Source organism: Vombatus ursinus, unplaced genomic scaffold (genome assembly GCF_900497805.2).
Source record: "Vombatus ursinus unplaced genomic scaffold, bare-nosed wombat genome assembly UNPS02009173.1, whole genome shotgun sequence".
Lineage (NCBI taxonomy): Eukaryota > Metazoa > Chordata > Mammalia > Diprotodontia > Vombatidae > Vombatus > Vombatus ursinus.
The window spans coordinates 4,006,566-4,033,203 of record NW_020948951.1 but is presented as its reverse complement, the minus strand read 5'-3'; the positions used below and the strand labels follow the sequence as shown (position 1 = coordinate 4,033,203).

Below are 26,638 nucleotides of genomic sequence, written 5' to 3'. Positions count from 1 at the left end.
TTTAAATCCTCATCATCACTCATCTGCATTATTATTATAATAGCCTTCAAAATGATCATCCTGCCCGCAGCTCCAGTGGATGACTATGTAAATAAATGTCACCTATCTACAAAGATCCCTTCTCTGTGTTGTCTTCCAACTAAAGTACAGACTCCCCATTTTGTCATTTGAAACCCTCTCCCATTTGGCTCCAATTGACCTTAACTCCAGTGCCCTCTCTCTGCTGATTGTTCCAATTTATCCTATATATAGTTTGCCTGTACATAGTTTGTTGTTTCACGTTGTGAACCATTTGGGGCCTCCCATCACCTGAGAAAGGCCTAAAACCTGGATTGGCCAATCAGGAGAAAGTCACTTTGGCCCACTCTGAGCTTAAACTACCATAATGCTTCATGTGCTCTGTCATAACAGACATGCTTTGCTTTGCTCTCTGACTTAACCCAAAATGCCCCTTCCTGTGTCATCAACTACAAGACCAGATGAAGCTGACCAGGAACATTCCTCTGTTTATGACTACCAAGCTCAAGGTGCCTCAAACCAGACACAATTTTGAATAATGGGACTTTTCTTATGTTATATTATGTCATGTTAATGATAAAAGAAACACAGCCATCCTGGATCTATAATTTCGATTGACACCTTGACATTCTCTTATCTTATTGTATTTACAACCTATCCCATTAAGAAATTCCTTTCTCAAATTATGGTTAAACACATATGGAGACTGTAATTTTAAGTTGGTGGAGGCATCCTGAGTTAGGATTGTTCTAAGGATATAAAGGGTCTCCTTCAACTTGTTTACCTCTGAGTTTAGAATTATTTTCTGACTCCATCGTGCATGATTCTCTCGCCTAGTGAGAATAAATAAACATGTTATAATACATGTACAGCACAATTCTGTTTGTTCCTTGTTCAAACCTTTGGTAAGGTGAACTCCATTCTGTTTGTTCTCGAACAAACCTTTGGTAAAGGGGGAACCTCATTGTGTTTTTCTTTGGACAAACCATCGGTTAAGGCGGAAACTGATTCTGTTTGTTTCTTTGGACCAAACCTTTCATAAGTGGTTGACAATGTTGTCTTATCCATTGAGCTCCTTGAGGGTGGGATCTGTCTTTTGCCTTTCTTGGATTTCCAATACTTAGCATAGTGCATAGCACATAGTAGGTGCTTAGCAAATGTTTACTGACTTCTTAGCTTTATCTCACATGATCTCCCTTGACTTCCCTCCATCAGCTGCACTCTTCCCCACCCCCAGTTCTTGTTCTGCCCTCTCCTAACTCTGTGCCTTCACTTACTCTGTCTTCCAGACTCAGAATGAACTTGACTCATCTGACAATGGAAGTCCCTTGCCCTTCCTTCAAAGCCTCATTACATGCTGCCTGCTCTGTGAAACCTTCTTTGGCCTTTCCCATCTTCGGTGAAAGTGGTCTCTCCTTCCTCAGATTTCCCATAGTGCTTTGCCTGGGCCTCTCCTTAGCTCCTATGCTAGTCTCCTTCGTATCATGCTCATTTGCATACATTTTTTAAAGCAAGCATTGTTATTTTTTATTTCTTTTTGTGCACAGCACTAGGCACAGAGCCTTGCTTAGTAAGTATTTGTTGAATTGAACTGAGAGGAGATATTGGGGAGCAAAGGGAGACATCAGAGAAAGGAGGGCACTGATGGAGAGAAGGGACACTGGGGATGGATGGAAACACTGAAGAGAGGGGGAAACTAAAGGAGATGGGGAACACTGGAGTGAGGCGGAACTCTGCATTAGACAGGAAAACTGAAGTGAACAGGACATTAAAGAGAGAGGAGACACTGGAAAAGGGAAGGGGAAACCTTAGGGAGATAAGAGTAGGAACATTTAGGAGAGGCCTAGTAGTTAATGAGTTGATGTCATCTTGGAGTGAGGTCTCTAGAAAAGTAGCCCAGGAGTTGTTCCTTGGCCATGAGCTGCTAATTATTTTTATTGACAGCTTGGATGGAGCACTTTACACAATGCTGGAACAGGTAGCTAATGTGCTGGACTGTAGAATCGGGCTCCAAGAAGATCTCAGAAGCCCAGAAGGCAGAATCAAATAAGATGAAAATGACTATGATATTCCAGAAGATCTGTCCATTCATTCATGCCAGGACTCCCTCCACGGAGGCAGGTTGCAACCATCCCTTAGTGGATGGTTTCTTTCACTAGTGTTCGTGACCAACATATTTGTTACCTGGTGGCCAACCTTTCAATGACCATATACGTTGCACTCTACTAGGCAGGTGCTCAGATATTAGGCTTGTACTTTCCAGCTTGGAATAGCCACCAGAGCTTGTACTCTACTGGCATGGCCTTAGAGGACCCGAGGTTCATATCACAACAAAGCATTGAAAGGGTTCTTTAGTAGGGGAACATAATATTTAACAAGGATAAATGTAAAGTTTGACATGGGTTGAAAAAGAAATATCATCTGTATAATCACTTGTTGGAGAGGCATTAATGAATGAATGGGTGGATGGATGAATGAATGAATGAACAATTTGTATAGAGGTTTTAATGCATTTTAAGTTCATGCAGCTGAAAAAACAAAGAAAGTTAAGGCAATATTTAACTTTAGTACAGTACTACTTCCAGAACAGGTATTTTTTGGGGGCAGGGAATGCTCCCACAAGGTAATGTATTGCAAGTCTTCTGTAACATAGTAGATAGTACTTAAGGTTTTTTGTGAACAAAACATGCATCACCTTACCACCCGGTTGGTGGTACCTTTTCCACACTCAGCCAAATTGGGTTCTCCAGACACATGTCCATTATTCCTGGGTCTGTCCAGGAAGCCTTCTTAGCTTGATAGGAACTGAGAGAACTTGTACTGTCCTGCCTTTGAGAGCCTAAGGATGCCTCTACATCATGAGGAGGCACCATAGGGTGACCAGGAGGAAGGAGTGCAACCTTATGCTGTCTTCATTGAAGAGCAGTATCCAGAGCAAGGGACAGCCACCTTGCTGAGCTCTCCCATCTGTTACATGGGATGCTAGATTGAAGGCTGATCATGACCTCAGGAGTCATCTAATTTAACTCCTTCATTTTATAGAAAGGAAACAAAGAAAAAAAAAGAAAGGAAACAAAGACCCAAGAGGGAAATGACTTGCCCAAGGTCACACAGATAAGACAGAGCCAGAATTTGAATCCAGGTCCTTTGCCTCCAAATCTCAGAACTCTTTCCACTGTTGTGTTCAATTCTGGGGCCTTCTTTTCTAAAGGACATTGACAAACTGGGCTAGGTCCTGAGGAGGGACCTAGGATGATAAAAGGACTGGAGACTCTGTCATAGGAGAATCATTTGAAGGAACTGAAGATGCTTAGCCTGGAGATAGGGAAGCTTTAGGAGGCACATGAGAGCCATCTTCAAGTATGAGATTGCTCCACTTGACCATTTACAGAGGAAGTAGGAGCAAAGCAGGGCCATCATTTCAAGGGAAAATTTCCATTCATTGAAGAGAAAAATTCCCAATACCCTGGGCTATCCCAAACTGATTCAGAAAAAGCTGGGTTCCTCATCTGAGGGGGTCTTCGAGTGGAGATGAATGGCCACTTCTGGGAACAATGGAGAGAGAATTCCTGCTCAGGTAGATGACCTTCTGAAGTTTGTTCCGGTTCCAAGACTCAAGGATTCCTGTGATGCTATGGTCAGGTACACTGAGGAGAGGTAGATGCTGAGGAGAGAAAACTGGATGAGGGACACAGGAGTCAACAAGAGAATGCTAGGAAGACAGCTAAGGGCCATTGAAGTTAAGGAACATCAGCCAGGGCCACCGGCTGAGTGGCAACTTGTTAGGGATGGCTTTCTTGCTCAGATGGCCTCATTCTAACTCTAAGATTCTGCAATCTTGTTAATCTGGGAGGGAGGGACATTGTGGGGGAGAAAGAGAGAGGAAGCCTGGAGGTCACTTCAGGGAGAGTGATGAGGAACACAGACATAGGTCTCAGAAACATAGAAGTAACTGAATGTTGATATGGAGGCCATGAAGCCCTCCGAATGACTGATCCTTGACCAACTCAAATACAGATGGATCCTCATCCAACTTCAGGCAAGGATCTTCTTGGAACTTGCAATTTCTCTTGTCCAGCCCCCTTCCCAGACTGCCCTCACCATCCAACATCTACCAGAATTAAAGGCTAAACAGTTGGAGAGAAGTATTAGGTCTGGAGGAGGGAACTGTATTGGGTAAATCTGAGAGGAGTGGGAGAATAGAAGAGAAAAGGGAGAGAGAGGAGATGGAGAGCTGGAACCATAAGGATCATTTCCCTGTTTTTAGTCAGGACCACAGGTAAGACCTCTGTAGGTACAAGGTGAGGATTTCATGAAACTGAGACTTCCAAGGGGGCTAAGAGATTTAGCCCAATCTACTTGTTTGACAGATAGGGATTCTGAGGCCCAGATAGGAGAAGGGACTTGCCTAGGGTCACACGGGTAATCAGTAATAGAACCGAAACTAGAACTCAGAGTCACCTGACTCCAAATCCAGTGCTTCTTTTCATTATCCCTATTTTGTCCCCTTCTCCTTTTGTCTCTGCCACATCTCAGAGAGATGAGGCTTTCCTCCCTAGACATTGTCTTCATATCACAGAAGGAGGAGGAAGATTTAAAGCTGGAAGGACCATTAGGGATCATTGAGTCTAACATTCATTTTATAGGTGGAGAAACTAAAACTTGGTGAGGGGAAGGGACTGGGCCAAGGTCACACAGTGAGTTGATGTCAGGGTTGAGACTCAACATTCATTTATGTGCATGCATATACAAGGCCTCAGGCTGGCTTATGTGTATGCATGTGTGTTTGTGTGTGTATGTAAGTTAGAGAAACATATGAAGCCAAGTAGAGAAAGAGCCTAGGGTCAGAAGGATGGTAATATTTGGCAGTGGAAGGAACCTAAGAGATACAACCTTTCTGAGGATCAGAGAGAGAAATCGACTTACCCAGGATGAGATGGTAAGTTAGCAACTGAGCCAGGATTCAGACCCAGGTCCTGTGAACTCAAGCCCATTTTCCTTTACGCTATACCCATAGACATCAGGGACACCACTGCTAGGGGACCCTTCCCATCTACAGCCTCCCCAGTTGTTTCCTTTCTGGAGGGGCTGGTTCCTGTAACACGGGAACAAAGTACTCCGAACCTCAATCCCGTTTCTTTCAGTGCCAGGTTCCTCACCCCTGAACTAGACCAAAAGCAGCCTGAGGTCTCTGTCTACTGGTAGAGGGTTCCTTCCCTAGCCCAGATGCTCCTACCTGGTCCCATTGGCCCCACAGACCTGCTGTTCCAAGCCCTGGAGCCATCAGCAGTTCTTGCCCCCTCTGTTGGCCTTCTTGCCCTTTAGGGTCACATAGGGCAGCCCCACAAGCCACTCGTCCTGAGGCCAGTAGTGGATTTCCAGAGAGTTATCCTGCATCTCATACTGGTCATCCAAAAGAACTAAGATAACCACTATATACGGGAACACCAGGCTGATAAAGATGTGCCTAGAGGAACAGGTAAAGGAAGTGAGGGCATTCCCAAACCTCTATGAATTCATCCCTTCCTGAAGATGACCCATCCCATAGGACTCCCTCCAAACTACCATAATCCCAGATCCTCCTAATTTCTCCTGAAACCCCTGAAACCTCACAAACTCACCCTTCTCCCAGCCTCTCCAGGAGACCCCCATCCCCGCCTATTTCTAGGGACTCTTCCATATTTGCCACCTCTCAGATTGCTGAGGCCTCTTAAGGGACTGCCCAACCCATGACCTTAGCCCCAGTTTGGCCCTTACCAGAAGCTGTGCAAATAGGTGAAATTGATTTGTTGCCAGAAGGTGCAGAATACCCGGTCACATATCCAGATGGACAGAGCCAATGACCACCAGGTCACAGACACCACGATCATATGATTCACTTGGGCGTTTTTCCTGGGGATCATATGGAGACTAGGCTATGTAGTATCAATTCCTAGAATGTAACCTCCCCCAACCAAAGGTAAAGGAGTGGGGTAGGGGGACCCACAGTGGGAGAACAGAACTCCTAGGTGCAGGAGGATGACTTCCTTAGGAGCATGGGTCAGCATTTGTGTATCTGCACAGATTTGTTTCTTTATGTGTCTGGAGGGGTGGTGGGAGAGGGGCATATGCATGTGTTTGTCTTTTTACCCTATCTGTAAAATGAGGGGTTTAGGTAAAATGACCTCTTGGACCCTTCCAACTTAAAATCCTTTGATCCTCCTGGTGGTTCTGTGCTTTGACAAGGTTAGTGTCTCCGTGTTGGTATATTGACAAGGTGGGGGGATTTCTGGGGTTGGGGTCTCAGTGGACACAGTGGTGACCACTCCCTTCCTTCCTTCCTTCCTTCCTTCCTTCCTTCCTTCCTTCTTTACTTCCTTCCTTTCTTCTTCCCTCCCTCCCTCCCTCCTTTCTATCCCTCCCCTAGTTATCTGGCTGGACCAGGCCTCACTCACTTTTTGTACTCCATCCTCACAAAGTAGCAAATGTGCAGCGCAATGGAGTTGAGCACATAGGCGTTGACAGTTGGCTTTACGAAGGCCAGGAAGGTGGTTATGATTGAGATGAGCAGGACCAGGCAAGTGAATTGGGACCTGTAGCCCAGAGGAGGAGGGATGAGGTCAGGCAGGGCAGAGGGCAAAGGCCCAGGCTGGCCATCTCCCTTTATACCTGTCCTTCTTCAACAAGGCGGGAAAGTAGCAGCAAGGAAACCAGATACAGTAGCATGTTGACAGCAGCCAGAGGATGGCCAGCTCATCCAGGATTTGTCCCAAGAAACTCAGCGTCATGTGGAAGTACACAGAGAACAGGCCTAGAACCAACAAGATTCAGAATTCTGGACTTAGGCACTTCTTAGTCCTCAAAGAAGTCTTTCTTGATTCCCATTCTTTTCCCCTACCAGGAAAGAATCAATAATTCCTATTCACTGGGAGGGTGGCATGGGGGAATGCTTTCAGACTTGCCAGATCCATAATATGGTTAGGATTTTAGGACTTAGAGCTTAAAGCTAGAAGGAACCTTAGAAATCCAAACTCCTTTTACAAATTAGGAAAAGAGGTCCAGAAAAGGGAAAAGTCATCAAGGCAATAAATGGCAAAGCTGAGATTTGAAAATAGGTCTTCTACTCCAGTTCCAGGTTTGTTTCCATCACAAATAACCAAGCATCACCTGTCTGGTTCCAGAGACCCAAGAAAATGAGAAACATTGACCAGTTGACTCCATATCCTGGGAAATTCTGATCTATGGAGAAAGAAGCATTGGAGTGATACTGACTAGGGGATGCCAGAGCCAGGGAGATATGGGCTGGGGACCTCAGGGTCAGGGAGATACTCACCATGGGACCCCAGGATAAAGGAGATGCTGACCAGAGGATCCTAGAGCCAGGGAGATACTGATCAGAACTAGAAGGATAATAGCCAGAGGCCCCTGTGTCAGGGAAACCTTAAGAAGGGGCTCCCTGGACTATGGAGACACTGATCAAAAGATCCTATAACCAGGGAGATGGCCAGAGTATCCAGGGGTGGGGGAGAACTGACATACCTACTAAAATGTAGAGGACCCAGGGTAGATGCATGATGAGGGAGCGTTTCTGGGCATAAGGATGCATAAGGTATATCATGAGGGGCCCAATGATGAAGAAGGAGACATTGCTGACCTGTGAAATAACAACCATGTCCAAGGTCAAGCTGGGAGGCCCAACTCAAAAATCCTTCCACTCACCTGACACAAAAAACAGAAATCTGTCTATCAAGCTGTCAGTTATGTCCCAAATCATGAGTCGCAAGCCCATCCATCAATCTATTAACAGGCCTGTCACTCCGTTCCATCTTGTTTGCAAGAGTAGTTAGCAATGGTTTGAGGTCAATGTGGCAGGAAACTTCCATGGAGGGCCTCAGGGACCTGCGCTTGGCCCTGCCCTGTTTAAAAAAATTTTTTTAATGCAATTGGGGTTAAGTGACTTGCCCAGAGTCACACAGCTAGTAAGTGTTCTGTATCTGAGGCCGGATTTGAACCCAGGTCCTCCTGACTCCAGGGCCGGTACTCTATCCATTGCGCCACCTAGCTGCCCCCCTGTTTAACATTTTTAACAGGGTAAGAATCCCCTCTTTTTGACTTGGAAGAACCAAGCTGCCCTGTCCCATTTCCAAGGTCCACTGCAAGGAGTTTGCAGCCTAACTGTCCTTCATTGCAATCTCTTTATGCTAACGAGAAATGACTTGCAATCAGAGCCTACTTGACCGACGGAGGAAATGGTCAAAAACATATTGTCAGAGAAAACTATCAGCCACCTGTTACCTCTCCCTGCTGTGGTTTGTAATAACAATAAAGCTTTTTTTTTTTTTCACCTGATCTGTACTCTAAAACTGTGAGCCAGGAGGAGCTGCTCTTTTTGTTGTTGTGATAGTTAATTGGCACAGTAGATAGAGGACCAGATCTGAAGTCACGAAGTCCTGAGTTCAAATCCAGCCTCAGACAATAAACTAGCTCTGTGATCCTGGGCAAGTTCTGTTTGCCTCAGTTTCCTCATTGGTAAAATGGGTATAATTACAGCACCTATCTCACAGGGCTATTATGGGGATCAAATAAGATAATAATTGTAAAGCATTTAGCACAAAACCTGGTACATAGTGAAACTATATAAATATTATCTGTTATTGTTGTTTTCCCCATGAAGGGATATCACTTAATGTCAGGCTAGAGCAGTGGGCTGAATTTAAATGGATGAAACTGAATAGAGTTAAATGTCAAGTCTTACATTTGGGTACAAAATACCAAATTGACAAGTATAGGATTTGGTAGATATGGTTAGAGAATAGTTTGTCTGAACAAAAAATCTGAGTTTTAGTGGAACACAAACTTAATATGAATCAACAGCATGATGTGGAATCCCAAAAGACCAGTGTGACCCTGGGCTGCATTGAGAGGCATTGGATGTCCAGGAATTAAGATGTAATAGTCTCTCTGTCTTTTGTCCTCCTCTTGTGTTTGGTTTGGGGCACACCGCGAAGCTGGGGAGCTTCTAGAGGAGAGCACCCAAGATGGCGAAGGGCCTTTAGTCACATTATATGAAGATCAGCTGTAACACTTGGACTCGCTTGGCCTGGGGAAGAGAAGACTCCGGGGGGCCACAGTGGTTCTGTATGAGTACCTGTAGGCTTGTTGTGAGGAGGAAAGATTCCACTTGCTCTCTTTGGCCCCAGAGGGCAGAACCCAGAGCCACAGGTGAAAGTTGAAGTGATGCAAATTTAGACTTACCATGAGGAAACATTTTCTCATCGTTCTAGCTGACTAAGAGTGGAATGAGTTGCCCCGAGAAGTCATGGGTTCTCCTTTTTGGAGGTCTTCAAGCAGAGGCCAGATGGTCACTCACTGTTATTGTTGTTTAGTTGTTTTTGAATAGTGTCTGACTTTCTGTGACTCCCTTTCTGGTTTTCTTGGCAAAGATACTGGAGTGGTTTGCCATTTCCCTCTCCAGCTCATTTTACAGATGAGGAAACTGAGACAAACAGGGTTAAATGACTTGCCCTGGGTCACATAGCTATAATAAGTGTCTGAGGCCAAATTTGAACTCAGGGAGATAAATATTCTCCTGCCTCTTGGCAGAGAGCTAATGTGCCAGAGATGCCAAATGACTCAGGCTTTCTGACATGGCCAAGTGTGTAAATTTGTGTTTGTTTGACCACAATTATTTGTGATATGGGAGGGAATTTTATTTTTTGGGTGGAAGGTCAGTTACAGGGGAAGAGAAAAAGAGGAGTGATGGTGATGACTAAAAAAAGTGAAGAAAGAAAAGAAATAAATGAATCAAACGTTTAAAAAACTATAACAAAGAGAACAGTGGAAGTTCAGAGATGTAGACAAGTAGAACCTTTTCGGAACTACTGTGTTAAGTTTACCAAGTTAAAAAAAAGAACTATGGCATAAGATACCAGATTTCTTATATAATCCTTTTTCAGCTCTTCTTTGTTTGAGAAATGATCATAATTGTTTTTATCTGTCAAGTTCATAATAATAAAAAAGAAAAGTTGTTTAGATATATTTCATGACAGGTGTGACCACAAAGATAGTTTTCTTCAATGTCCATTGAATTCCAACATCAAATGAGGTATAAAATAATTATATCCACAAAAAGTATTTCTCAGTGTCATGGAGAATGTTTTGCTCTGAGTCTAAATAAAAGAAATACTGTCTTTTGATAACAAGAGTCTCCAAGTACTGCTATTTGGTGATGACATTGGATGAATTGAGCCGGGCCCTGGAATAGCATGAAGCTTTACCAAGAAATTCATAATCATTTGAATGGCATTGCTCTAACCATTCACAGCGGAAAAACAAAGTGGATGAAAATACATATTTCCCATTTTATGACATGAAACCTACTGAGTTAGTCCATTAGGACACAGATCTCAAAGAGGCATTACCAATGGAAAATATGCTGGGTCTAGATTGAATAGAAAGAGATCAGGTTGGATGGGATGGCCCAGCACTTTCAGTGATCTCAAGGTGCTTGCTGCCACAAAAGCTCATCTCCTTAACCACGATATCTTCTGGTGATGCCATGTGACTGCAAGTAGTGGAATGCCATGATCTCAGAAGGATCATATTTACAAATTTTACAAGGGGCAATAAAAAGATGCATAGTGAGTTTAAGCAGGCTGCATCATGTTTCAAATGAAGACGTGTCATTGAGAACACATCTGTAGGATCAAAGCAGATGAAAACTGAGGAAACATACTTTCCTCCTTTCTTTTTCATTTCCTTGAAGAGGTCTATGAGTACAGAATATTGCATATATTGTCACGTTTGGTCACTATGTGGGCTGTTTTTACTGTAACTGGCTTTCTTTAGGTGGTAGGGAAGGGTGAGTGAGTGGAAAGGCAGGTATATTTGGAAATGAAAAAACAAAAGATAAAATATTAATTTAAATAGAATAATTAAATTCTAATATTTGTAACCAGAAAAAGAGGTGGGTTGGTTATTTAGTGAGACCAAGAGATAACAGATGGACTGCCTGAGCACTGCATTAGTATCCACAGAATTTGAAAGAACAGCAGGAAGCCCTGTAATGCATTGGGTAAATCCTCAATTAAGTATTTATGGGGAGATACAGACAAGAATCCCACATGATGAGATGTGGATGGGTTGGGATCTAAATCAGTAGAAGAAGCAGAGGCATCCATTGGATCCTAGGTCTGACAGAGTATTATGTGCTAGGCTCTGTGGGGACCCATATCTGTTCAGAGATGAACAATCCAGTTTCCTGCCTCTGGAATTTCATAGTTCTGGGATCCCACAGGAGGCCTGGGTACAGTCAGTGTTGGGGAAGGCCAAAGGACAGGCTCCCCAGAGGAGGGAGTGTGCTCAGAAAGGTTTCCTAGAGGACTGGACAAACCTAGCCATCTTTAGAGGCCCAGCTCAAGTTCCACTCTGGTCAGAACCTCATCTGCGGTCCTGTTTTGAATTCTGAGGGCACAATTTAAGAAGAATATTGAAAATCTGAAGTGTATAAAGAGAAAAGAATAGAGTGAAAAGAATAGAGACTATGACAAACAAGGATTCATTGAAGGAACTGGAAATAATATTAGCCAACATTCATACTGCACCTACTATGTGCTAAAAATTTCATAAATATTTTCTCATTTGATCTTCATAACAACCTGAGAGACAGGTACCATTATTATCCACATTTTACAGTTGAGGAAACTGAGCAGACAAAATTAATTGACTTGCCCAGGGTCACACAGTTAGTATGTGTCAGTGGCTGGATTTGAATGCATGTCTTTGTGACCCCAGGGCCAGCACTCTATCCACCGAGCCACCTAGCTACCCCCTTGGTAGCAGTATTCATCCTGGACTGGATTGGAGAGCCGTCACACAGCACGATAAGACTTATTCTACTTAGTCCCAGAGGATAGAATTGGCTGCAATGTTTCAGAGTGGAAGATTTAACTTCCTAGCAGGGCTGTCCAAAAAGGGAATAGGTGTCCTTAGGAGGTTGAGAGCTCTCTCTCACTGGAAGCATTCCAATGGCAGCTGGGTGAGTACTTGGGAATATTGCCAGGGCATTCCTGCATGAGTAAGAGGTAGACTGGACACAGTTCAAGGTTCCCTTGTCTTTTGTCTTTCCTTGTAATTCTAGCTTGGCAGACAGCTCCTGGCATATGATAAGCACTTAATCAATGCTTGTCGACTGACTGATCTGAGCACCAACTGCCCTGGGCATCTCTCCCTCACCTGCCTTCTCTGATCTTGTCCATGTGATCACAGATAATCATAGATGCCGAAAGACACCTTAGAGGTCATCTGGTTAATCTCATTTTGCAAATGAAGAAGCTGATGCCCAGAAGTTAAGTGACTTCCTCAAAGTCACACAGCTAGGAAGTGGCAGGGTTAAGACTGAAACTCTAGTCTTTCCACTGAACCAACACTGCTTCTAGTTGTCTAGTAGGACCCCTGGTTAGAATTAATCTAGCATCTGATTGAATAGGTTCTTGTTTTTTTTTTTTTGAAGCTATCCCAAAGTATTCCCAGTGGGTCATGTCTCCCTATCATGCTGGTGACTCCCAGACTCAGCACCCTCTTCTCTGCCTTCCCTTGTCTGTCCTGACTCAAGGCTGAAGGTGGGACTGGAGCAGCAGAACTGCCTCAAAGTGGAATAACCTATCTGGAACCCCCCCATCTTAGATGACCACTGAATGGGAATATAGTAGAGGGAATTGCTGCATGGGTGTGGGTTAGACAGCTAGGTGGCACAGCAGATAGAGCACTGGGCATGGAGTTAAAGATCTGAGTTCAAATCTGGCCTCAGACACTTAATAGCTATCTGAACCTGGGTGAGTCACTTCACCCTGTTTGCCTCAGTTTTCTCATCTGTCAAATGAGCTGGAGAAGGAAATGGCAAACCACTTCAGTATCTTTGCCAAGAAAACCCTGAATGGGGTCATGAAAAGTCAATCATGTCTGAAACAACTGAACCACAACAATGAGTTGAACCTGGATCCTGGTCCTATCTCTCTGCCATTAATTTGCTGTGTGATCTTGGGCAATCCCCTTTCCTTCTCTAGATGGAAATTCCTCAGACTGAGCAGGGCTGGGCTTCTCTCTTCCCAGTATGAGACGTGTCTGAGCCACTGAGAAACAAGGGTAGGAGAGCAGCTGGGCAGGGAGGCCCATCCTGGGATCTCACATCTGTGATGCTAACAGGCTTCACTGGGCCATATCCTAAGCCAGAGTTTCAGATCTAGGTCTGGGGTGGGCCATATCCTGATGCTCAAGGTATGTTCAAGTGGTTTATGGGCAGACATTTCATAAGATTGTCATTTAAAGTCCTGTCACCCTAGCCCTACCATCTTCTAACTCTTCTCTCACCCAGTCCCTCTATACACTCTAGGTTTAGCCATGCTTCCTCCCCACCTTTTCTCAGGTTCTATCTCCCATCTAGCACACCTCTATTCTCACTGATTTATAAGATCATAAGATTTAATGCTGGAAAGAATCTTAGAGACTATCTGGCCCAAGTTTTTCATTTTAGAAATAGGTAAACTGAGACCCAGAATGGAGAAATGACTTATCCAAGGTCACACTGATAATAAGAAGAAAATTGGGATTCGAATCCAGGTCCTCTACCTCAATATCTACTCTCCTTTCTATTAAGCAATGCTGCCTCTAAGAGCTAAAAGAGAATGACCTCAAGTGAGCAAGGTCAACCTTCTATTGCAGGCAGAATCTCCTCCACAGTCTTCTTGAGAAGGCAGTCAGCACTAGGTTCCTCAATGAGAGAGACAGCCCAGTCCACTGTAAGGCATCTCTGATTGGTAGAAATTTCCCCATAACTGTCATCATCCATGCCCCTCTACTCCTAGTTCTGTCTTGTGGCTGCACAGAATGGCACATCTTCTCCTCTCCAGCTTTCACCAGTTTTTCAAGTCTTTCCTCCTCCAGGAAGGCTTTTGTGACCACTCCAGCTTCCTGTGACCTACCACTCCCTATTTGAGCCCTTTCTGAGCCCTGCCCCTGGCCACTAGCCCAAGAAACACATATACATGGTCTCCAGGTTGCCTGGATGGCTGCTTCTCCAGGATGGAGAGAACCATTGGCTTCATTCTACCCATTCTCACTCTTGGGGATGTAGCTCATGCTATCACCAAGCTCAGTCCTATCATCTGGAACTTTGAGGACAAGGGAAGAACTGACAGGTGGAAGGAGAGAGACAAGAGGAAAGACAGCAAGAGGCCACAGAGGAGAGCTAATTCATAACTGCTCCCTTACTCTCAAACTTTAAATTTTAAAAGCCCTTGCTTCAACAACTCTGTAAAAGTTATGTAAAGTGATATTTTGTCCTCAGTTTACAGAGAAGGAAAATGAAGCCCAGAGAGGTAGTGATGTGTCCAAGATCCCACAGCTAGACTACATTCAGGAGTCAGGTCCTAGTATCAGGACCCCAACCCAAGTTTCCTGACATCCACCAGCCCTAAAGTGTCTCTGCTGCAACCACCAGGAACAAGGAGGACTGAGATGAGAAGCTGAAAGTTTTGGAGGTTTTCCCAAAGACCAGATAATAATGACAGACCCTTCTCAGGGCATCCCTGTGCACTGCCAATGGATGGAAAGGGATTTTGCTGGCTCCAAGTGGGGCTAACAGAGGTCCATGGTAAACACTAGGCCTAAGGGGCCATCATCTATCCTGGCCCAAAAGACTGGAAAAGAAATTTCTCCAGATATAACTGATCCTCTCTGAGTGGCTAGCTCAACTCCATCCCAGCCCAAGCCCCTGGTGTGCTCTGGTCTCAACAACCCTCACCCCACCCCTATTTCTCCCTTTCTGAACTGATAAAACTTATAAGGGCCATTCTAATGGTCCTTACATAAAATCATGTTTTATGATTTTATGAGGCCTGACTTGAGAGAGAGGAAGGGATTTCCCCAAGGTTACACAGCCAACAAATGGAAGAACTGGGATTAGGCTTCCTCATCCCATTTTGAGTTTTTCCCATATAACCCTCCCCCACACCCAGCTCAGTGTCCCCCTTACACTCAAATCATCCCCTCTCTGGTAAGGTACCCAAGAAATCCAGGTCAGATTGGGATGTCCCAGAGTCTCACCCAGACTTTCTATGTGGGTAGCATCCCCTATGTGGGTCCTATGCTGTGGCCTAGCACCAGAATGATTCATCATCCCCACCCGGCCTCACCGTGTTGTAGAACTCAGCCACCAGACTTGAGTGCAGGAAGTTGCTTTCACACCAGTCGACCTCGGAGCTCTGATACGAGAATATGCTGGCCATGTCTCTGCTGGGTTGCCTTTGGCCATGGAGGCAGGAGCAGGTGAGTATCTTACAGGTGAGCAGTCAGGGAGGAACCCATTGGGAGGGACCAAGGGAGGCGGGCAAGGATGGAAATCTGGGCTTGACAGACATTAAGAAGAAAAACCTGATCTTCTGGCTCCATCCTGAGTATACCAATATCTTAGAACCTAGCAGCTCTGGAACTATGGGATCTCACTATGGGATCAGTCAGGAAGCAGGACCAGGCAGTCACACTAGCAGCAAGGGGAGGTGCAAAGGGCAAATCACTGTGAAGACCCCTCAGATAGAGTCATAGAATTGGAGGTTTTATTAGAGCTGGAAGGGATCTTAAATATCTTCTAGTGCAATTCTTCTCACTTTATAGAGAAGGATACTGAAGCCCAGAGGAGTGACTTTCTCTCCATAGTCTTTGTTTTGTATGAATGTTTTGTATATATTTGTCTGTGATCATTTGTCTGTTATTTCTCCCCAATAGAATGTAAGCTCCTTGAGGGAAGAGACTTGGTTTTGTCTCAGTATTTCCAGTGCCCAGCATAGTGCCTGGCACATAATAGACCTTAAATAAATACTTTTTAAAAACAAGAGCGGTCAAAACAAACAAACCGCTAAACAGAATACTGCAAAATAATACTGTTATTATTATATATAATTATATATATATATAAATACATATATTATATATAACGCTGTTTCTTTATTCTTTGTTATAAGGAATAGCTCTTTATAGGAGGGAGAGATTTGGAGAGGGGGAAAGCCTAAAGGAAGGGAATGAGTTGCAACAATGCCCTATTCCCACAGAAGGGTTCAGAATGCAGAATGAAGTAGACATTTTTCACTGTGGATGATGTCAAAACTTGTATTGCTTGGCCACACATATTTTACACAAGGTTTTGTTTTCATAAGTGAGAGGGGGAAGAAAAAAATTAAAATAAATTTTATTGAGAAAAAAAAAAGGGAATGAATTAGCTGAGGCCACTGGGGTAGTAAGTGACAGATCAAGGATTCAAACCCAGGTCTCTCTGACTTAAAATGCAATTCTCCTTGCTCCAACCCTTGCTTAATAATACTCCCCCATAACTGGTGGCTGTGGTCATGGACTGGCTCTTCTACAATCTGTCTTCTCTGTTCTTTCTTCCCCAATGTTCTCCACCCTCAAAGAATAAACCCTCAGTCTCATTTCCTGGGAACCCTCCCCAGGAATGTAATCCTAGTTGGACAACTCATGGTTGCTTCTGGAGATAAAAGTGCTTTGAGGTTTATGTATTAAGCCCTTTGAGATCTTTCAATATATTAAAGTCCTAAGTTACCTTGAAATCCTAGGATCATAGGATTTTGAATTGGATAGGACCTTAGAAATCATTTCCCCTACCACCCTTATTTTACAGAGGAAGAAACTTAGGCTCAAGGAGTTTACCGAGAGTGTTCTAAGAGTATAGAGGTTCTTTTAAGGAGAGAAGGTCCAATGCTAGGCCCTCTTCCCCTCCTAGTCCCAGATGTCCCTTGTTCCTTGAAGGAAGAAGGTACTTCTCCCCCTTTTCCATAGTACTGCTGGCCTGAGTGATCTCCTGCCAGGCCAGACTCCCAACTTGGAGAGGAGAGACTGCAGAACCTATTACACCAGATGGTTTGGCCTTAAGGGTCGCCACTGCTTTGGGGTCTTTGATGACTTTGGTGTGGGTGCCATTCTTGTCAATCTCAAAGTCTAGTTTAAGAATTTTTGTTCATCTCAGTTCTAGCCCGGGGATCTCCAAGCACTTCCAGGACTTCTAGAAGGGGAGATTTCAAAGAATTTAGAACACTAGAGGATTATTTCATCTTAGGGCACTGAAGAAGACTTCTCTTAACTTCAGGAAACTTCTCTGCAAAATGATCCTGTGGGGCTACATAATTTCTAAGATCCCTTTCAGTTGTATATCCTATGATCTCAAGCCATCAGAATAGGATCTTAGAATCACTGTGACATCTCAAAGCACTTAAAGCTGTAAAGATCTCAGAGCTCTTTCTAGGGCTGGCATTGGGCACAGCCTGTTGCACAAGGTGCTGTATCTGCTTGGCAGAGAGGGGGTGTAGGTGAGAGGTATCTTTCCTTGCCCCAGGTGCCAGCTATTTGCCAATCTGCTTGGTAAGTGATTTCTTCCCTGGGATGGGAGCCCCACCCTGGACATGATAGGAGCAGAGAAAGGCATCTCCTAATTCCTAGATTTCAGGTGGGATTTTTTTCCATTGATCCAGTTGGCCTCCCTTGTCCCATTCTAGGAGCCGCTAAGGTTTCCTGGGTTCTTCCTCCAAAGCCCAACTCTACCTACCCTGAGACTTGGAGCTCCATCCTTTGCTGAAGGGGATGCTAAGGACTTTCCTAAAGCACTGTGGAGCAGTAGGAAGAGAATTGACATTAGGTTCATGAAATTAGGAGTCTTGGCTTTGTCAGCTACCTTTAGGACCCTGAGCAAATCACTTTTCTCTGGGCCTCAAGTTTCCTTCTTAGAAAAAATGAGTAAGATATAATGGAAACGGCTTGGAATTTGGCACTGAAAGACCTGAATTCAAGTAGTAACTCTTCAAATTACTAGCTCTGTGACCTTTGAAAAGTCTTCACTCTAGGCTTGAGTTGACCATTTGCAAAATGGGTTGGATGTGATCTCGAAGGCTCTGACACTATGAGATTCTTTGTTGCTCTTGGGAAGGAACTAGACTTTGAGACTAACAAGAAATCCTTCTGCACTGCCCTCCAAAGGAGGCACCAAAGGAACCCTTAACAGTGATCCCTTTGGTTAACTTTATGTTGGAGCAGGCTCCCCAACCTCTCCCTCCTTCTTAAGAAGCTGGATCTCTGACCTGGCAGGAGCTGGGCTTGCCAGAAGAGATCACCCAAACCAACAGCGGTAGGGAGGGATAGGGAAAGGCACCTCCTTCCTTCCAAGAAGAGACAAGAGACATGGAGCTAGAATGGGAGGAAGACCTCGAGATTGACCTTTTTCTCTTGCTTGGACATTGGCACCATTGTCGGGATCTCAGTGCCTGAAAAAAAAAAAAGCACTTCTATGTGCATGACCTCTAACCCCCTTTGCCTATGAATAATCCTCCTGGGGACACTGCACCCAGACTCAGTCAGGAAAGCAACACAAGCAGGATAAAGGACAGGCGGTCTCAGGCTCAAATTTGACCTATAAGAAAGGCAGGAAAGGTAGAAATATGCTGGACTAGAGGTATGGAGTGAAGCACATATTCTTAGACATGATCAATGTATGGGTTTGTTTTGCTTGATTATCCTTTCTTATTACTAGGGAGCATTTTATTGCAAGGTGGAGAGGAGAGAGGAAGTCACTGAGGAAGGAAGGAAGGAAGGAAGGAAGGAAGGAAGGAAGGAAGGAAGGAGAAGGGAAAGAAAAGAGGGAGGGGGAGGAAGGGAGGAATAGGAAGGAGGGATGGGAGAGAAAGAAGAGAGGGAAAGAAGGAAGGGAGGGAGGAAGGAAGGGAAGATATGGACATCTGCTTACCAGTGACCTTGAGTTGGACTCTCCCACTTCCTCAACTCAGAACTCTGTGCAAAACAACTTGCCAGCCCTTTGTCAGAGCATTTCTGGAAGGTCACCTCTTGGCCACCTGAACCTTTGGTAGCTACCAAGCCTTTCTACCCCTGTCCACTCCTGAGAGGGTGAAAAGATCTCTGATTTGATAGTTATAAAACCTGGTTCTTATTTCTGTCTCTGCTGCTTAACTTGGAAAACTTTGGGCAAGTTACTTCCCCTCTCTGGGCCTCAATTTCCTCACTTGTGTTGGGAGTGGGGTAGACCAGATGACCCCTAAGGTCTTTTCCAGGTCTGATCTTTGTTCTGAATTCCCTTCCAGCTCTAGCATTCCCTGATTCCACAGTGCTGTGATTCTCTAGCTTGATATACTAAAATTTGATTTTCATGCATTTCAATCAATCAAGAAGTATTTACTTTGTGCCAAGCACCTGCTAAAATACTGGGCATACAAATAAAAGAGAGGGAAAGGCCCTGCCTCTAAGGAGCTCACATTCTAATCACGGAAATAATTTAGAAATAACTAAGTGTACATAAGATATTAGCAAAGTAAGTGAAAGGTAATCTCAGTCTAACAGCTGAGAGGACTGAGAAGAAACTCCTGCAGAAAGTAAGCTTTGAGCTGAGCCATGAAGGAATTCAGGAAAACTGAGAAGCAAGGATGAGGGGCACCATGTTTGGCGGGGTTGGAGGGAGTGGAGTTCACCCAGTGCTAAGGCATGGCGATGGGAGATGGGGGATCATGTGTGAACCATAAGTAACCTAGTGCAGCTCTATGGTAGCATATGTCTGAGAAGACCAGAAGGGTAGAAAGGGGATGGTTTGGGAAAATCTTTAAATGCCTAGCAAAGGCATTTGCATTTGATTCTGAAGGTAAAAGGGAGCCGCTGGAACTGAGTAATGAAGCTATTATGTGGAAATGCTCTCTCTCTATACACATGTATCGTGATCCTTTCTAACTCAAGTCAGAATCATAGAATCTCCAAATGGGAAGGGATCTCAGAAGGCATCTACTCTAACCCATACTGATTAGGAAGCCCTAACAAGCAGTCATTTGGCCTCCACTTAAAGGCCTCCATTGATGAAATCACTACCTTCCTTGGGCAGCCCATTCCATTCTTGGACAGCTTTCATTGTTAGACAATTCTGCTGTATAGTTAGTCTATAACTTATTCTAATTCCCCCCCTCCCAATTATTGGGAGTGGTGGCTGGGGAGGGGAGGTTATTTCTGCCTTTGGGGACAAGCAGGACAATCCTTCTTCTATGGGATAGTGTTCAAATATTGGAAGACAACCACTGTGTCTTCCTTAAGTCTTCTCCAAGCCTCCCTTTGATCAATCCTTGCATGACCATCCCAGTCTACCCTCTTCTGGACACTGCCCAGTCTATCAATGCCCTTCCTCAAGTGTGGCACCTGAACTGAACAGAATATATCGGTGACCTGAGCAGGGCACAGCACAGCGGGAATTGATCGCCTCTTTTGTTTTGGACATTCTATTTCTCTTAGTTTAGCCCAAGAATGCATTAGCTTCTATGGCAATCATACATCAGCTGAGTTATCAGTCAATTAAAACTTCTAGGGTCTTTTTCCCAGGGCCCGTCATTTAACCACTGTTCTTATCCTATCCTGTTCTTATATGATTTTTTTTTAAAGTGAAGGACTTTACATTTTTCCATATTAAATTTTGAAGACAAAGGATGAACAACAATTAAATTTCATTTGTTAGATTTGGTCTACTCTCCTGGCCTATTGAGATGTTTTTTGAATTGCAGTTCTGTCTTCTAGCATGGTAGCTATCCTTTTAGGTTTCATGACATCTTCAAATTTGATATAGTTGCCTTCTATGCTTTCATCCAAGTCAATGAAAAAAAAATTGATTATCAAAGGGCTAAAGATAGATCCCTGGGGCATTCCACTTTAGGAAGAGATCCTCTTCCTACATTGATGCTGACCATTATGACCACTCTATGAATATGATCACTCAGCCAGTTGCTCTGAGAGCAACTTGCTCTCAGAAAAACCTGGAAAGACTTATATGAATTGATGCAAAGTGAAGTGAGCAGAACTAGGAGAACAATGTACACAGTAATAGCAACATTGTACTATGATCAATTGTGATTGACTTAGCTATTCTCAGCAATACAACAATTCAAGAAAATTCTGAAGGACTTACGATGAGAAATCCTATTTACCTCTAGAGAAAGAATTGATGCAATTTGAATATAGATCAAAGCATACTTTTTTTAAACTTTATTTTTCTTATTTGTGGGGTTTTTTTTAGTCTGTGTTTTCTTTCACAACATAACTAACGTGGAAATATGTTTTGCATGACTGTACATGTATAACCTATTAACAAATTGTCTGCCTTCTCAATGAAGGAGAAAGGCAGGGAGAGATTTTGGAATTCAAAATCTTAAAAAGCAAATGTTAAAGTTGTTTTTACATGTAATTGGGGGGAAAATAAAATATTAAATAAATTACTTGTGTTTTCTGCTGAAATTTGAGGGATCTGTCATTATAGAGCTCAGCACTTTGTGCAGATCTGGACAAATTTGGGAAATAATAGGGAGAATTATTTTTTCTGAGTGATGGAAAGAAGAGTGTATAACAATATGGAAAAATTATGTTCTGCCCCTTGAAAGCAAAGAAGGAAGGAAATAAAGAAGGAAGGATGGAAGAAGGAAGGATGGAAGAAGGAAGGAAGGAAAAGATGGAGGGAGGAAGGGAAGGATGGCAGGAAGATGAAAGGAAGGAAGGAAGGAAGGAAGGAAGGAAGGAAGGAAGGACTTATTAAGTGCCTATTATGTGCCTGGCACTGTGCTAAGCACTTTACAATTATTATCCTCTTTAATCCTCACAACATCCCTGTGAGTGAAATATGGTGAAGACCTCTCATAAAATCTAAATCTATAGGTCCCTGCCCAGTTTTACTGTAAAAACAAGTTGTTGAACATGAGATGCTCTAGGAATAAGAATATGGGCACAGGATATGATCACATCTGCATGTTTACTCAAGGTGAGGGGCCCGAAAGGGATAAGAATTGTACAAAAACTCTGGGGTAGGTTATCGGTATTGGCATCTGTTTGCCCTGTACTTGTCACTGTCCTCGGGGTAGATTATCGTGTTCCATATTTTACTATCAAGGTTTGTGATTTTGAGCTGAAAAGAAGGAGGAGGAGGTTGTGGTCAGGATCTATGAAAGAATCTGTCTCATCTGTGTTTAGTGCACTCTGACACTGAGAGAACACTTGGTGTGAGTCGCCGTTTCTCGCGAGATCGTAATAAAATTTTTTTCTACTTTCTACCTTGAGAAGCCTCTGAGTTTAATTTGGGTAAATATTGCTCACTGTTCCACACACCGGGAAGATAAGTGTCATTATTATCCTCATTTTTTAGTTGAGGAAACTGAGGCAGACAGAGTTAAGTGCCTTGCCCAGGGTCACACATCTAGTATCTTGGGTTCAATTTGAACTCAGGGCTTCCTAACTCTAGGCTCAGCTCTCTAACTACTGTACCACTTAGCTAACTTTCATAACAAAAGGACTTCTTGACTGAGAGTTAGCGCAGCTTTGTACCATGAACCAATGGGTATTCTTCTGGGTAGAATACAAACTCAGTTTGCAGTTTTCTAAAGACAAAAAAAATAGTTTGAATTGAGATGGTAAAGTTGAATAATTTCAAGTGGAGGCCTGAGGAACTTACCTGGCAATATGGTTAGCCCAAAATGGATCTAGAAACAATAGAAAGATACACTAACTTAATGCTGGAAAGGTTTCTTTTGATGGTCTACTGTAGTCTTGTGGTGAGAGGTCTGTAATTTATTCCTTTTCTCTCTTATAAGCAAACCCTTGAAAAATTATATTTGTAATCTTTATGGTACATGGTTCTACAATGATAGAAAAAGGGGAAGTGAGTCAAGGTACTCCAAATCTAGACAGATCCTTAAAACTTAGAACATGGACTATCAAAGACAGTAGGGCCCTTAGAACACAGAATGTCAGAGCTGAAAGGACTATTAGAACATAGAATGTCAGAACTGGAAGGGTTCTTAGAACATAGAATGTCAGAGCTGAAAGGACCTTTAGAACACAGAATGTCAGAACTGAAAGGATCCTTAGAACACAGAATATCAGAGGTGGGAGAGACCTTAGAACACAGAATGTCAGAGCTGGGAGTGCCCTTAGAATACAGAATGTCAGAGCTGGAAGGGACCTTAACACAGAATGTCAGAGCTGGGAGGTTCTTTAGGGACAATCAGCACATAATCGTACCCCACCCCTAACTCTATATTGCCCCACCTCCATTTTATAGATGAAGGGCAGCTAGGTGGCGCAGTGGATAGAGCACTGGCCCTGGAGTCAGGAGGACCTGAGTTCAAATCTGATCTCAGGCCAGATGCTTGACTCTTACTAGCTGTGTGACCCTGGGCAAGTCACTTAACCCCAATTGCCTGACACCCCCCCAAAAAAAGGTCTAAACCACCATTTTATAGATGGGGAAATCAAGGCCCAGAGGAGTAAAGATGCTTTCAAGGTCACATGGTAAGTCAGTGACAGAGCTAGGAAAAGAACTCAGCTCTCCTGATCTCTTTCTCCTATACGAGGTTCAGGGAGGTTACTAATAACTAAATATAGTTTGTTCCTTAGGTTTTTCCTGACCCCTACTAGGATGCGTGTTAATGGGACACTCTTGACAAGCCAAAGGAAAGGAGGAGGCAGTCAACATATAGTGTGAAGAATGCCAGATTCCAAGTGCCAATCTTAGCTCTTCAATTTCTTACCTATGAAACCTTGGGAGAGACAAATAATGATAATAATAATTTAAATCACAATCTATACATGTAATAATCTCATGTGTTGGGTCTCATAACAGCCCCACAAGGTAAGTACAATTGGAAATTACTATTCCATTTTATAGATGAAACTGGGCCTTTAGCGGGGTTAAGTGACTTGCCCAGTCAAAGAGCCAGTAAGTTTCAGAGGTAAAAGTCAAACCCAGATGTTTCTAACTCCAAATCAAGCATTTTATCCACTATGTCATGCTTCCTTATGCAGTCTTTACAAGTCAGGACCTGTTTCTTCTTCTGCAAAATAAGGGGACTGGACTAGATAATCTCTATGGTCCCTCAAGCTCTAAATCGCATGATTTGTTGGGGTAAGCTGACTTTATGTCTTCATGGTCGGCCGAGTGGGAAGGGCCTCTTAATTATAGTTAAGACCAACTCACTCAGGTACTAGTAACTCCTTGTCTTTCTGGGCTAGTTGGTAAGATTCCTTTCTTGGATTTCCTAGTCTCTCCTGTAAACTTCATAATAGTTAATGCCAGAGTTGGAGAGGAGAAATGAGTATCATTATCCCTTTCATAGAGGAGGAAATTGAAGCTCAGAAAGAGCTGGGGGAGGGGGAGAGGGGGAAGAGAGAGACTTGCCTAAGATCAGGAGCAGAATTGGAACTAGAATCTAGATATCTCTAACTCTCAACCTGGACCCTCAAAAGATGAGAATTGAAACCTGGAGAGTTCTGGCAGAAGGGACAAACCCAGTGGCAGCTCCCCACTGTTGCCTCGCAGGAAGTGTGGCCCTGGGGGCTTCTTTCTGGGTCTTGCTCAGTGGGTTGGGGAGCAGACGTGTAGATCTGATTTTGGGAGGCCCAGGCTTCTTCTTCTTGCCCCACAAAATTAGTGACACTCCCCACCTCCTACCCCCAGGCATTCAAGGAGACAGTAGTGTCTAGGGAGGCATTATGTGCTAATAGTTATGACACGGAGTCCATTGTGTTGGTCATTCTAAGGCAGCAGGGTTGGGGAACAGGTTTATACTAAAAAAAAAAAAAAGACAGGGGAGCTGGTCAGGGGAGGAAAGAAATGGAAAAAATATCTCTGCACATGGACTTCTCTGCACACGTATTCTCATGGGTAATCAGTTGGCCCATATGTCTGAATGTATGCATTATCCTTATCTGTGATCAGGTAAGGAGGGCAGAGACTGAGGCTTATTCATTCGATCTTTCCTGCCTCTCCTCCTCCAGTACCTCCCCCAGGGCTCTGCATGGAGGAGAAAAGTTTGTTAAATGCTTGCAGTTGAGTGAAAGAAAATAAAAAAGAAATGAAGGTTGAGGAGGGAGATATACTGGACGGGAAGGAGAAGAGGAAGGGGGGTGAAGGAGGAAAAAAAGAAGACATTAAAGAAAGAGAAGGAAAGAAGAAAAAAAAAAGGATGGAGATTAATAGAGGAGAAAATGGGAGGGACCAGGAGCAGAAAGAAGGCCTTGAGATAAGGAGGAGAAGATAATGTCACATCAGATGACAGTGGACTCCAGCCTCCAAGAGACAGACTATGCCTGTGGGAGAACTGGCAGGTCCTGTGTGCCCGCCTTGTTTGCAATCTTCTTGGCTGGGCGACAGCTGTGTTTAGTCATCATGGAATCTGGGGCAGCCTGTCCCAGCTTCACTTGCCCAGGACATTAGGCCTGATCTGGCACTACTGGAGTCTAGAAACTGGAGTAGGGAGGTGAGAAGGGGGAGAAAATACAAGCTCTAGTCTTCCTGTGGAGGAGTTCCCAGTTTGCTTGGAAGGCACGACTTACACCCTTGGCCCAGAAGTAATGCTGGACTGTGTGTACTCACGCCCAAAGAGGCGGACCAAACAGGCAGGTTGGGGCAGCTCAGAAGAAGAAGGAATTTCTGGGAGAAGCTGGGTAGAGGGGAGAGGTTAGAGAGAAGGTTTCTTGACAAAGGCAACACAAGAACCAGACCTTGAAAGATGGGGAAAGCAGTGAAAAGAAGGGCACTGAAGGCACAGGAGCACTTTGCCGCTCCAGTGAACCATGTACGTATGGATGCCTTGGTGGCCCCTGCCACCTTCTCTGCACCAAAGCATACTGCCTCCACAGTGGCTTCAACCATGGGGGCAACTGGAGGCTGAGAGACAAGAGAAGGCCCTAGAAAGTAGGAGCATGACCAGAACAGGTGAATAGCTACACTGGGAAGAGACTATAGCGGTTTCCCCTGTTTGGTGAGAACTGTACACACTCCCTCTCTGCTTCTTTCCTGATCTGGCTCTCATGCCATTCTTCACTTCTTTGAGGAGTGTGTTGACCTCTATTTGCCAGATGTTCTCAGAAAGTATCCATTTTCTCTAATATGTGTTCATTTTGTGCAGATGTGTTTTTAAGAGAAAAAAAAGTGAAAGCCCTAAGCTAGAGGCTTAGGTCATGCTGGGACAGAAAGAGGGAGGAGATTCCTGGCATTTCTACAGATGGAAGATTTTTATTGATAGACTATTATTAAATTCAACAGAATCTGAGCTCAAAATGAATTCAGAAAGGCCCTGGGATTCTCTTGGGCACCAATGAAGACACAATGTTCTGGAAGGAGAAAGCTTGGTAAGGGGAAGCAGGAGAAAGCTTTCCTCAGAAACACGAAATTCTTCTCCTTATACTATAGGTCAGGCTTTGAGAGCTCAAGGATCAGAGGTGAGGCTGGTGACTAAAATCAAAAAAAGCCACACCCATAGGGACCCCTGGAGGGAGTATAAGTCTGACTATCTATCCACATGTGTTTAGAGGTCAGAGAGAGGGAAGAACATGTTTTCCTCTTCATCCAACAAAACTAATTTTAAAAAACCCTACACACACCCCCAAACACTGTTTGGGTTTTTATTGTTGCTATTTTTAGCTTTTATAAACACAGACATATTTACTCAAAAGGTATAATTGTAGCTATACAAACTTACTTCCCCAACATGTGGGAAGCATAATTTCCTTCCCCCCACCTTTGCACCACCTCAGTCTCTGGGGAGGGGAAAGA

General features: G+C 43.9%; 1 protein-coding gene across 4 annotated transcripts; it reads right to left on the bottom strand.

Annotated features, from left to right (window-relative positions):
• Positions 1 to 3,168: 3,168 nt before the first annotated feature.
• ACER1 (alkaline ceramidase 1) lies at positions 3,169 to 15,337 on the bottom strand. 4 transcript variants are annotated; one of them, XM_027851357.1, is made up of 7 exons: positions 15,189 to 15,337; positions 7,537 to 7,651; positions 6,667 to 6,808; positions 6,453 to 6,590; positions 5,776 to 5,910; positions 5,278 to 5,485; positions 3,169 to 3,696 (listed from the first exon to the last, which is right to left on the bottom strand). In XM_027851357.1, exons 1-6 carry the CDS (start codon positions 15,279 to 15,281, stop codon positions 5,302 to 5,304), a joined length of 807 nt encoding a protein of 268 aa, XP_027707158.1. In that variant the 5' UTR covers positions 15,282 to 15,337; the 3' UTR covers positions 3,169 to 3,696; positions 5,278 to 5,301. The 4 variants fall into 4 exon arrangements, with proteins under 4 accessions (XP_027707158.1, XP_027707156.1, XP_027707157.1 ...); XM_027851355.1 differs by having other exon boundaries at positions 3,169 to 3,682; XM_027851356.1 differs by lacking the exon at positions 3,169 to 3,696 and having other exon boundaries at positions 5,255 to 5,485.
• Positions 15,338 to 26,638: the final 11,301 nt, after the last annotated feature.